Source organism: Atractosteus spatula, chromosome 4 (assembly GCF_055471065.1).
Source record: "Atractosteus spatula isolate fAtrSpa1 chromosome 4, fAtrSpa1.hap1, whole genome shotgun sequence".
Lineage (NCBI taxonomy): Eukaryota > Metazoa > Chordata > Actinopteri > Semionotiformes > Lepisosteidae > Atractosteus > Atractosteus spatula.
Genome location: NC_142709.1, coordinates 54939272 through 54951769, shown reverse-complemented (window position 1 = coordinate 54951769; position 12498 = coordinate 54939272). Strand labels below are relative to the sequence as shown.

The window sequence follows — 12498 nt, the reverse complement described above, 5'->3', positions numbered from 1 at the left end:
CACTGAAAACAACAGGAGGCTCTCAGTGCTTTGCTTATCAGTTCTCAATCCTGTCTAGAGTCTAGAGCAGTGGTTCTCAAACTTTTTCGATGTCGGAACCCTTTTCTGTCGAAGCTAATGTCGCGGATCCCTTTCAGCCTTTTTTCTTACTTTTCAGGATTAGCTGTGGCAGTGTTCAGCAAAAAGAATTCTAGGACTGCTATTAAATTCAGAGGCAGTTTAGGCAATTATTAAGGAAGAAACAATCGATTTGCTTTTGTTTTAATTGTAAGCATTATATGAGCCCATTGAGTTTTTCAGTCATTTATTAATCACATGAGGCTAGCAGCCATATCACCCTGCAACTCACAACTGGTAACCCACTAAAGCATAGCAGATGTGAACCTGGACAGTTCCTGGTTGGAAGACCTGGGAAAACCTGTGGTTGCTGCTGAAAGTGGTGCAAGTGGGACCAGCGGGGGGTGCCCACCTTGCGGTCTGTGTGGGTCCTAATGCCCCAGTATAGTGGTGGGGACACTATACTGTAGTGGGTGCTGTGTTTCAGATGAGACGTTAAACCGAGGTCCTGACTCAGTGGTCATCAAAGATCCCCAGGCATTTCTTGATAAGGGAGTTATCCCAGTGTCTGGGCCAAATTTCCCCCCTCAACCCTTACTGTGGCCTCCAAATTGTCCCCATGTATGACTGACTTGCACTTGCCCTGTGATGGACTGGTGCCCCGTCCAGGGTGTACCCTGCCTTGCGCTTGTTGCTTGCTGGGTAGTCTCTGGCTTCACCACGACCCTCAGCAGGAAAAGCAGAAGTGTGGGTGGGTGGGTGGGTGGGTGGATGGATGGATGGATGGATGGCATGATAACTTGTCTACGATTAGCATCCCTACAGTTCAATACAGCTTAATCACTGAAATACTCATTGAGAATAAAGGAATCGAAGTTCTAACCGTCGGTTCAACCAACTTAGAAGAAAACCAGAAGGGTTTTTAATCAACATTTACTTCAAACCAGCAGAAACGGAACAATCTCGGTGTGATGAGCGAGTTTGCCTCTTACTTCTACAATTTTTTTTTCTATTTGGAGTTATGGATGCAAGTTGCAGTCTCATGTTCGACTCTGCATCCAATCTGTTGCAATACTTCATTTTTGTGGACCCGTACGACGAAAATCCAGTTCCACACAGATAGGTCACGAATGGGAGAAGAACAGAAAGCTTTCTCTGATAATACTGTATATTCGTTTTTGGTGCTGCACCAAAACTCTGCCAACTGCACTTAATTAAAAGCTGTTTGTAAGGAAGCGTCTGAAGTCAGGTCAATGAACTTCTCATTCTAGTGACGTGAAGTCTCAAAGTTTTATTTTTCACTTTTTCTTTTTTTCCCTCTCATGGTTGCAGTAATTTCTAAGCAATCTTTCTACCTAGTAACACGCTATTTTCTCTAATTGCGATTTTTTTAGATTTGCCGGATGGCAAAATGGCAAACATTTTTATCTCCACGCAAGATGGAAGAGGAAATTTCATCCGACACCTTTGAGGTTCCTTCTGGCTCTAGCAGCGAAAGTACAGAAATATATTCAGAGAATGAAATTTGAAGATGACGTTTCAGAAGATATGCCTAATTTTTCTAACTTCTTGGAGCCATCCAAAGCCATTGTAACTCACTTTTTTTTTGTATTGATAGCAAAGTTTTATTTTTCTTGTAGCCTGTGTGAGAGCTTACGGAACCCCTGTGGACACAGTTTGAGAACCACTGGTCTAGAGCATTTGGCTAATCGAGCTTCTTTGGTTGCTAGTAGCTCAGTGATCCAAGGATCCCGTCCAGTTGGTTCTTGAACTTAATCAGGATATCTGCTTCCGCAGCATGACAGGGTAGCTTGTCCAGACTCCTGAATCCCTATGTAAAGAAGGGCCTTCTGTTCTCAGTTTTACATGTACTGTACAAACCTGTAGTTACAAGTGAAAAGTGTTTTGCTGTTGATTCTGAAGTGCAACAGACTGATTTTATTTGTGCCTTTGAGGGTACTTGAATTGGGCCTTTTTTTTTGTTTTTGTCATTGTCTGAGGACATTGTTCTTTAGTCCCGTCAGTGCTGGACAAAGCTTTTAGTCTGGGAATGTTTGATTACTCTACTCCTGATTCCAGTGCTAGTTAGTGTTAGTGTTGTGCAATTTAAGATAACATTCCTTGGTTTAAAATCTACTATTTTGACAAAATATTCCAACTTTTTATTGCTTCCCCATATTCTCTAGAAAATGTGAATATTGAGTACTGGTGTTATATAGACCCAAAGTAGTTTTGATAAGTAGCTTCTTCAAACTCTGTATTTCCCCATCTTTTACACTTATGTTTCTGCTGCTGCTACAGTATGTAACACTTCACACTTGTCTGCATTGCTAGGTGTTTGCCCAGCTTTGAAATTTGTGTATATATTTTTTAATTTTCTTTGCATCTTCAACAGAGTTTGCTGATCCTCCTGTTTTTGGTTCATTTGCAAGCCTGACCAGTTTTTACTACACCATAATCTAGTTAATTGCAATAATTGATAATTGCAGTGGTCCTAATACAGATCCCTGTAGTACACCAGTAATTTACATTACCCCCCCAATCTGAGCTTTCACCCCTAAGCATTTTGTGTCCCTTATGGGATACTTTCTACATATGTAAGTTTGCAGACAAAGTGGAAACGTAACTAAAACTTTGCTTCTACCAATGAATAGTATACTGTATAACTGTATATATTTAGCTCTGCCTTTTCTATTCAATGAACTAGGCTTGGAAAAAATATTTTCAAAATCTGTTGAAGTTAATCTTTGCAAAACTGTGGTGTTACAGACTTGGTGACAGCATTCACAAAACAGCATAATTTTCTCATTATGTCAATTAACTATAATATGCTACAAAAACATCTTATGACACAGTAAATGGGTATACAGAAAGGGAACAGACTATTTTTTGAAAAGCTGTAGCTCTTTCTCTCCCCTGGCCCTTCTACTTGTGTCTGATTTTCAACACAAGTTCTCAATGCCAGTTTGTGGGCTTATTTGTGACCTATTTAAGAAAATAACATGTATAAACAAAAAGAGGCCATTCAGTCCCTCTAGCCTGATCCGTTATCCTGTATTTGAATGGTCTAGAGATAGTGTGTTGTATTAAGGATAGTATTAGCCTGATTTCATTTTCATTTGTTGATGGACATCTTCGGAATTAGTACAGAAAGAAACTTTTGTGTGTGTGTGAATGTAACATGAACCTAATGCTGGTGCTTAATATAATTGATGCTAAATCCCAGCTCAGTCAAGCTTGCTGTTTAGTGTATCGAAAGTCCCTGTTCCTTCCCCCAGATTAATTACTAATAAATGCACTGTTTAAAATGACTCCAAGATAAAACTGCAGATTATGGCCTTAGCAGAGACAGCAGAGGGTATTAAGAAGCTAATAATAATTCCTTGTTTTTTTTATATTTACTTTAGAGGCCAGGTCCAGATCAGAGTGGAATTCAGCCAGGACAATTTAGCATCCCTCCTATAGTAGAAAGATGATTTTCCACAACACCAGTTTAAATATATAAATCACACTCTGCTCCTGGGTGGCTCTGCATTGTGCTAGAGCATTTGCTAAATTAACTTAATTGATTTAATTCTTTGATTAATTGTGTAACATTTCAATACATGAAAATCTGGAGCCCGAAGAGAAGTATTTAAACCAAACTTGGTTGAAGTGCATCTTTGAAATTGTTACCCACAGAAGATTTTTAAAAATGTCCAATTGAGCGAATGAGTGGATCGCTTCTATGTAGTTAGAATCAGGGATTGGAAGGCCAGACTCGTTAAAGACCTGTGACCAGTTGCGTCAAAGAAATATTTTTCCCTTACTGTTCCTTAATTATTTGAAACGTTCCATAAAGCAACTGAACACATTGCCATAAGTATTTAAGTGTGGGCATCTTTTCTTTACCACTACTTTCGGCTCCTGTGCGTGCTGATGTTTTATGTGACACACCTGTCATTCAACAATAAACTGTGGTGAGATTTTCAGTTATCTTGGTGACTCACATTGTCCACATACTGTAGCGGTTGGGAGAGACACTCACCCCCCCCCCCTTACTGTAAGCAAAGTACTTCACGTTTGATAAAAGATTGCTATAGTTCTGCTCAGGTCACGGTGTTCATGGGGTACACAATAGTAAAGCTGTTGTCTCTGTCCCTTCAGATGGTGCTGTTTGCAGGGAAGCTCAATACCATTGCAGGCATTGTCACCATCTTCTTCCTGCTGGTGTACGCAGCTGTTGACCTGGCCTGCCTGGCACTGGAGTGGGCATCTGCTCCCAACTTCAGGTACTTCCTTCGTGGCTTCACCTGTCTTGGTTATAGGTACTGTACAGCACACATACGCCTCTGGACATAATGAGCTTACAGGAAAAGCGGGCATCCATCTCCTAACATGGCTCAATTACTGGTACTGCACACACCTTTTTCCCCCCGTCTCTTCTCATTCAGCCTCTCATACTCCCCAACATTTCTTGAAACTGAACATAAGAAATGGGAAGTAGATCAAGGCTAGGTTATAACCCAGCTGAAGTCTCAGAGCAGCTGTAGTTCTCATCGACTCTGCCCTAGCCTTCAGGAGCCCCCTGTGCCAGGGTTAATAGCACAGTACCACACCCACACCCACACTCCTTTTCCAGGTCCTGTCTCTTATGACACGAAAGTACATCTTGTGCCATTACTTCAGCTCTGAGAGAATATCAGATGTCATGACACCCGTGTCTTATGTTGAGGTGGCTTTTAGTTCAATTTGTGGCTTTTATGATGTTATAAAAGAAGTTTTCTTTGGGTGTGCAGTGCACCACAATCAGGGCTCTACTGTGAATGGGATGGCACTGCAGTGTTAATTAACTGGCTGTATCGTCGGGGAATAATGAACAGTGAAGTCAGAGGGAGTTAAGGTTATGCTTTCCTTGCTGCGGGGGGGGGGGGGGGACAGTGCCAGTCCAGGGCCATTGCTGTGACCTGGAGGGTGTCATACAAATCAGAGGTAAGATTGCAAGTTCTCTCCATCTACTGTAGATCTAGGCAGTAAGTTCAGGAAGGGCAATGGACAGCTCTAGAGGGATTGAAGTATTATGCTCGCTTGTTTGCACTATAGCCCCATGAGTCTGTGGGCATCCTCAGACACACTGAGCCCTTGACCTCTGCTGCATCACTCAGGGCTGAGAGTAGATCAGCACAGAGGGAATTGCGAACACTGTTGCATGCATTGGAGTACAGTACACAGGTTTGGGCTCTCTACATCTTGAAAGAGCCTGTTCCTACCAGTGCATCTTTAAGAGAAACTTAACAGGTTCTGTTCACTTTTGTTTTTTTTTTATTTTTGTAATTTGTTGCTATTGTTGTGCATTGCCTTTTGAGGCAAAAAGAATTGAAAGCCATTTAGTTCTGATGTCCTCAGAGGAACGGGCTGTAATTAGTTTAATTTAGCAGAAAAGTTTGCCTCTTCCTAAATTTGGCACCGAAGACTTTTTCTTCTGTAGTTAAACAGAACAGAGCTGTGCTTTGTAAGAGGCAGAAAAGAAACTGACTAAATGCAGACAGGAAAGGTAACAAACGAGACCCTCTTTGTGATCACTGAATCATCCTCCAACTTGTTAATCAATCTTCGTTAATTGGCTGCACCTGTCAGGGCAATTAGCTGTTGTGAAAAACTCTGTAGTACATCAGGTAATTCTCTGACATGAAAAGTACGTGCTAGTGTTCGCAAACCTCTGTACTAGAAGGTTTGTACTACTACTAATTATAGGATTAAATGAAAATTTCAGGGGGGCAGCTGAATAGCCCAAACGGTACAAGCCACTTGCTCAGCCTGTCCTTGGGTTGGACCATGTCCTGAGGAAAGATTACAAAGGAAAAGAGGCGTAGCTGGGGTCCACCTTGCTCATTTGGTTGCTAGAAGCTTCAGGAGCTTGAAGGTCCAGGATCTCATCCAGCTGCTCCTTAAAGAATCCCAAGGGATTCAGCTCCACCATCATGGGCTGGGTCCGTTTATTCCTGTCCCTCACAAACCTTGGCATTTCCCGTTCTGAGGCCTGACTGCACTTCCTCTTAGTTTCCACATGTGGTCTTGTTATGCCAAACTGTGACCCCCCCCCCCAACTCACTCACCAAAGACACTGGGACTGGGTAAGCTCGGGCTGCTCAGGATTTCCGCAGCTTGCTGTCTAAGAGCTGCAGTCAGTGTTAGAGCTTTCCTAAGGGACCGTGGGATCCTGTGGAATACAGGGATCGCTTAGTGCCGGGGTTGTCGAGGCCTTGGTTTAGCTCTGCAGTGTAGCGGCGAGCCATATTGAAGCAGCAATGCTGCTGGAGAGCTCTTCTGAGCGGCAGACCCATGCCAGCAGAGTCTGCAGCTGAGATGCGAGGGCTTTACCACGACTATCGTTGGTGTGCCTGCAGCGCCCTGTCACTTGCAGAGAGATTAAAAATGGGAGAGAGTGATCGGGATGGCAGCAGCTCAGACCAGCTTTTAAGATAATTGCCTGAGAGCCCCCAGCCTGGTGGGCTGAGGAGTGCAGGCAGATGGGGAGAAGAAGATGAACACACTCGGGCTGCGGCCATATTGAAACACGCAGCGCACACGGGGAGAGGGTGCCCGGGGGATGGAACGCTAGGCTCAGGAGAGACGCAACCGCGGGAGTCCGAGAGGTTGTGGAAGAGGGCGCTGGCAGGGCCCGCGATCGACACGGCGGGAAGTAAAGGGAAACGGACAAGAAAATGGGAAGAAGTCAAAGCAATTTGCATTCGCGGCAGAGGGGCGTGCTGTGGTATATTAAGCTCGGCGCATTCCTCAACCCTCGTTTTGCGAAGGTGGGGGGAGGGGGAGGTGCCACCGAGGTCTTCGTCAGATGCGTGAGGCTTTTATTTTTCTTTAGCGCGTAATTTTCCCAGCTGGGTGCATTAATGATAGAGACGACTCATTTAAATGGTAATTACAATAGCCAGGAACACGCTTAATGGATGTTTATCATTAAGTTCTATTATTGCAGAAAATTGGGGTCGTTTTGTGATTGATGACCCTGCACTAACGACCAGGACAACTCAGACGTGTAATTTTGTGACTCCGTCCGCATTCCTTCTCACTTCATTATGTTTTTTTTTCCATCACTTTTAATTATGATTATTATGACTGCTATTATTTTTAGTTTTCTCTCTCAGGGTGTTTTTCTTTTTTTTTTTGACGGTGCTTGTTTGTTGATTGCTTGTCCATTACGGTCCGAGAGTATCTGTTAAGGGCCTAAGAGATTAAGTTGTGTTAAGTGATATTTTTGATTGCTGTTTTAGCCTTTCTTCCTCCTGGTGTGCTGACCGCCCACACGTTTTTCACTAATTCTCCTTCTCTGTCACTCTCTCACAGTCTGTCACAGCACCTATTCCAACCTCTATCCCATTTATAACCCTGTAATCACGTTGCCTAGTCTTTGCAATCTTTCTTGTTTGTTTTCTTTGATCCTGTGGTTTTGACTGGTACAGTATGTGTTATTTGTGAAGGTGCAGTAGAGCTGATGTACAGAGAGACACAGCTGAACCTTGAACAGTGAGCTGCAGTGTACTGAGAACTACAGTTTTAGGCATCTCCATGTGCTTCACAATTACTCATTCCTTACATGTACAGGTATATAGCTCCTTTCACCACCCCCAAAGGATTCTAAAGAGCGTCACATATACTGTATATGATGGGGATCTACTTCATCTTAGGGCTGGGCGATATGGCCAAAAACATTATCACAATAAAAATTTTCATATCAGTCGATATCGATAATTATCACGATAAATGTCAAATCGTTATTTCTTTCAAGTTTAAAGGCAGATTTTTTCTCCTGAGTGAAAGTTGAAGAAACCAGACAGTTATTGGTAAATTAAACAACTCTTTAAGAACACAACAAACACTTGCCAAACAGCAGAAACATTAAACAAATCTGAGGTAGAGAGTATTCAAGTCTTTTTGATGTCAAAATATGCATGAGTAAAATTTACAAAATAAAAATCTTAATAGAAAAATTAAATACTGCAGTGTGATAAAACACACATAGAAGATGGCTCAGACAGACTGCAAAGTTTAAAGTGCTTTAAAGGATCATATCAGAAGTAGTGGCGAAGAATGGCACCGTTTGCAGCTGCCGCTCTACCATCTCCCTACACTCTGCATACAGCCGAGGAAGTGCAGTCAGTGCAAAATGTTTCCGACTAAGTAGCTCGTATCTGGGGTCAAGGACTCTGATAAGCTTCTTGAATCCCTCATTTTCGACAGTGCTAATGGGAAGCATGTCTTTTGCAATGCAATATGCAACTGCATTTGTGATGTCTTCATGTCTTTTTGTTTTTTTGTCGTAAGGCACGGTGCTCGAAAATGATGCTACTATGGTTTGCTGCTGTGTAGTTGCACTGAATACTGGCCTGGTGCTTATAGATGGTCCCCTTCCACTAACAACACTAGTTTGTGACTGTAATTTTTTACTTTCTGCGTTCTAACGGGTGATGTTGTTTTAAATGGTGAAATAGGTTCGTGGTGTTGCCTGTCTTTGCTGGCACGGATCTGCGGCACAGTTTGCAGTGCACGCTGCTCTGTTTTATGTCTGATCGTAAAAAGCCAAAATATCTCCAAATTACCGAAGTTTTCTGTCGACGATGTCATCATCCTTCGAGCTGGTCGTTGGCAGCACTACATTTGCTTCAGTGTCGCTCATTTTCCACTCGAACTACAATCCTGTCAGCCACCACCACCGTGTGGGTAAACAACACCACGTTAGCTGCCCGGTCTGCAACACGCACGCACACTCGCGCAGTATTTTGTGCGTATGCGCATATCATGCGCAAAGCATAAACGTACATATCGAACATTTATCGAACTTTTGTTAAAATTATGTCGAGGAAAATTATATCGCGATAATTATCGTTATCGAATTATCGCCCAGCATTACTTCATCTACTCTTGAAATGCAACACCCCTGTGGGTGACACCGCTGTTCTGCACCAGCAGCCCCACTGCACAGCAGATGAGATAGAGGAATGAGAAATTGCTACAGCAGTTGAATGTAAGAGGAGATTTATGAAGGCCAGCCCCTAGAGAAATCTATCCAGGACATTAACACCCCTGCTCCGACTAGCAGTGTCATGGGACCTTCAACGGCCAGGTAGCCAGGACCTCAGTTCAATCTCTCTCCAGAAGTTTGGCATCTTCACCAGCACAGTGTAGTCCAAGACAAGCCCAGGAGGCCATCTTTACCCACAGGGCTGTGGGAATCTGGAAGAAGCTGTTCAGTCGTGTTATTAAAGCCATTGCCCTAGTTTAATTTAAGAAGTGGCTTGGTGAGTTCCTAAACATGCATCCCTGAGAGCTGCAAGGAGGGCTCTTCTGATTTTTTTGTTGCTGATCACTGAACCTTTGGCTGTTAAATGTGCTCCAATCTGATAAAATAATGAAAAATACTGTATTTCCTTTTCCTACTCTCTGAATGTGGTGTCTCTAACATTTGAACCCGTCCTGCCTCTTTAAATCTCCTGTGCGTAAAAACAGCCAGCTACACAAATACAGCTTCTCCTGCTATTCCAGTTTGAACTCTCCCTCTCCCTCTGCTCTCCCACAGACCTACCTTCCGATACTTCACCTGGTACACCTGTGTTCTGGGCATCGTGGGCTGCATGGTGATGATGTTCCTCATCAACCCGATCTACGCCTCCGCCAGTATTGCCTTCATGCTCCTGCTGCTCCTGGTCATCCACTACCTGTCCCCCACCAGCAGCTGGGGCTACATCAGCCAGGCCCTCATCTTCCACCAGGTACCTGGTCAATTACCTGTAATACAGCTGTCCGCTTATCTCTACCGAAGTACATTGCACCCTTTCCGGCTGCACGGTATTTGCGAGGTCAGTAGCCCTGTTTGGAACCGGGTTACACTTGTTGAACCAGTTCACCAGCTTGACATTGTGGAAGAGGGCTCAGTGTACTAAGACTGTTACAGAAGAATAATAATTCCTCACACTTACAGTGCCTTGCGAAAGTATTCGGCCCCCTTGAACTTTTCAACCTTTTGCCACATTTCAGGCTTCAAACATAAAGATATAAATTTTTTATTTTATGTGAAGAATCACCAACAAGTGGGACACAATTGTGAAGTGGAACGAAATCTATTGGATTTTTGAAACTTTTTTAACTAATAAAAAAATGAAAAGTGGGGCGTGCAAAATTATTCGGCCCCTTTACTTTCAGTGCAGCAAACTCACTCCAGAAGTTCAGCGAGGATCTCTGAATGATCCAATGTTGTCCTAAATGACTGATGGTGATAAATAGAATCCACCTGTGTGTAATCAAGTCTCTGTATAAATGCACCTGCTCTGTGATAGTCTCAAGGTTCTGTTGAAAGCGCAGAGAGCATCATGAAGACCAAGGAACACACCAGGCAGGTCCGTAATACTGTTGTGGAGAAGTTTAAAGCCGGATTTGGATACAAAAAGATTTCCCAAGCTTCAAACATCCCAAGGAGCACTGTGCAAGCGATAATCTTGAAATGGAAGGAGTATCAGACCACTGCAAATCTACCAAGACCTGGCCGTCCCTCTAAACTTTCAGCTCAGACAAGGAGAAGACTGATCAGAGATGCAGCCAAGAGGCCCATGATCACTCTGGATGAACTGCAGAGAACTACAGCTGAGGTGGGAGAGTCTGTCCATAGGACAACAATCAGTCTTACACTGCACAAATCTGGCCTTTATGGAAGAGTGGCAAGAAGAAAGCCATTTCTCAAAGATATCCATAAAAAGTCTCGTCTAAAGTTTGCCACAAGCCACCTGGGAGACACCCCAAACATGTGGAAGAAGGTGCTCTGGTCAGATGAAACCAAAATCGAACTTTTTGGCCACAATGCAAAACGATATGTTTGGCGTAAAAGCAACACAGCTCATCACCCTCAACACACCATCCCCACTGTCAAACATGGTGGTGGCAGCATCATGGTTTGGGCCTGCTTTTCTTCAGCAGGGACATGGAAGATGGTTAAAATTGAGGGGAAGATGGATGCAGCCAAATACAGGACCATTCTGGATGAAAACCTGTTGGAGTCTGCAAAAGACCTGAAACTGGGACGGAGATTTATCTTCCAACAAGACAATGATCCCAAACATACAGCAAAATCTACAAAGGAATGGTTCACAAATAAACGTATCCAGGTGTTTGAATGGCCAAGTCAAAGTCCAGACCTGAATCCAATCGAGAATCTGTGGAAAGAGCTGAAAACTGCTGTTCACAAACGCTCTCCATCCAACCTCACTGAGCTCGAGCTGTTTTGCAAGGAAGAATGGGCAAGAATTTCAGTCTCTCGATGTGCAAAACTGATAGAGACATACCCCAAGCGACTTGCAGCTGTAATCGCAGCAAAAGGTGGCTCTACAAAGTATTAACGCAAGGGGGCCGAATAATTTTGCACGCCCCACTTTTCATTTTTTTATTAGTTAAAAAAGTTTCAAAAATCCAATAGATTTCGTTCCACTTCACAATTGTGTCCCACTTGTTGGTGATTCTTCACATAAAATAAAAAATTTATATCTTTATGTTTGAAGCCTGAAATGTGGCAAAAGGTTGAAAAGTTCAAGGGGGCCGAATACTTTCGCAAGGCACTGTATATAGCACTTTTCTGGAAACTGCACTCAAAGCTCTTCACAGGTAATGGGGACTCCCCTCCACCACCACCAATGTGCAGCACCCACCTGGATGATGTGACGGCAGCCATAGTCCGCCAGAACGCTCACCACACATCAGTTATCAGTGGGGAGGAGAACAGAGTGATGAAACCAATTCATATTTAGGATTCAGGAGGCCATGATTGGTAAAAGCCAATGGAAACTTTGGCCAGGGCACTGGGGTTACACCCTTACTCTTTTCGAGAAACGCCCTGGGATTTTTTAATGACCTCAGAGAGTCTGGACCTCCGTTTTATGTCTCATCTGAAGGATGAAGGATGGTGCTTTTTTTACAGTATACGGTTCCCCAGTACTGTACGTGTGGTGCCCCTATAACACCTCTTCCAGCAGCCACCTTAGCTTTCCCAGGAGCTCTCCCATCCAGGAACTGGCCAGGTTCACACCTGCTGAGCTTCAGTGGGTTTCCAGATGTGAGTTGAAGGGCGATACAGCTGCTGGCCATCAGAAATGACAGAAATGTCATCTCCCTCTTGAAACCTAGACAGAGTAGAATTCTCCCCTGGCAGTGCACCTGGTCTTTTTGCACATGGTCTCCCCCCCCAACCCCCGTGAGAGCCCTTTGCAGGAGTCGCTGCGACATCTGGGCCATACTGTACCCCTAAATCCTCCGGGTTCTCTTCGAATCCAGTTGCAGAATGCAATGGTGTCGACACTTTATCCAATTTGAAATAACGGAAAGCAGCAGATCCTGTAGTTTTAAAACGCGGCCTGTCAGCATCAGATGTTTTAAAGCAGAGGCCCTTGTTTCCTTGGCTTC

At 43.7% G+C, this 12498-nt stretch overlaps 1 protein-coding gene across 1 annotated transcript in view; it reads left to right on the top strand.

Annotated features, from left to right (window-relative positions):
* The window catches only part of LOC148836618 (solute carrier family 12 member 9), a 61392-nt gene that overhangs the window by 42121 nt on the left and 6773 nt on the right, over positions 1-12498 (top strand). The window contains exons 9-10 of the mRNA XM_088914743.1: positions 4204-4328; positions 9632-9824. Coding sequence (XP_088770869.1) covers positions 4204-4328; positions 9632-9824 — 318 coding nt within the window. The remainder of the gene's footprint in view (positions 1-4203; positions 4329-9631; positions 9825-12498) is intronic.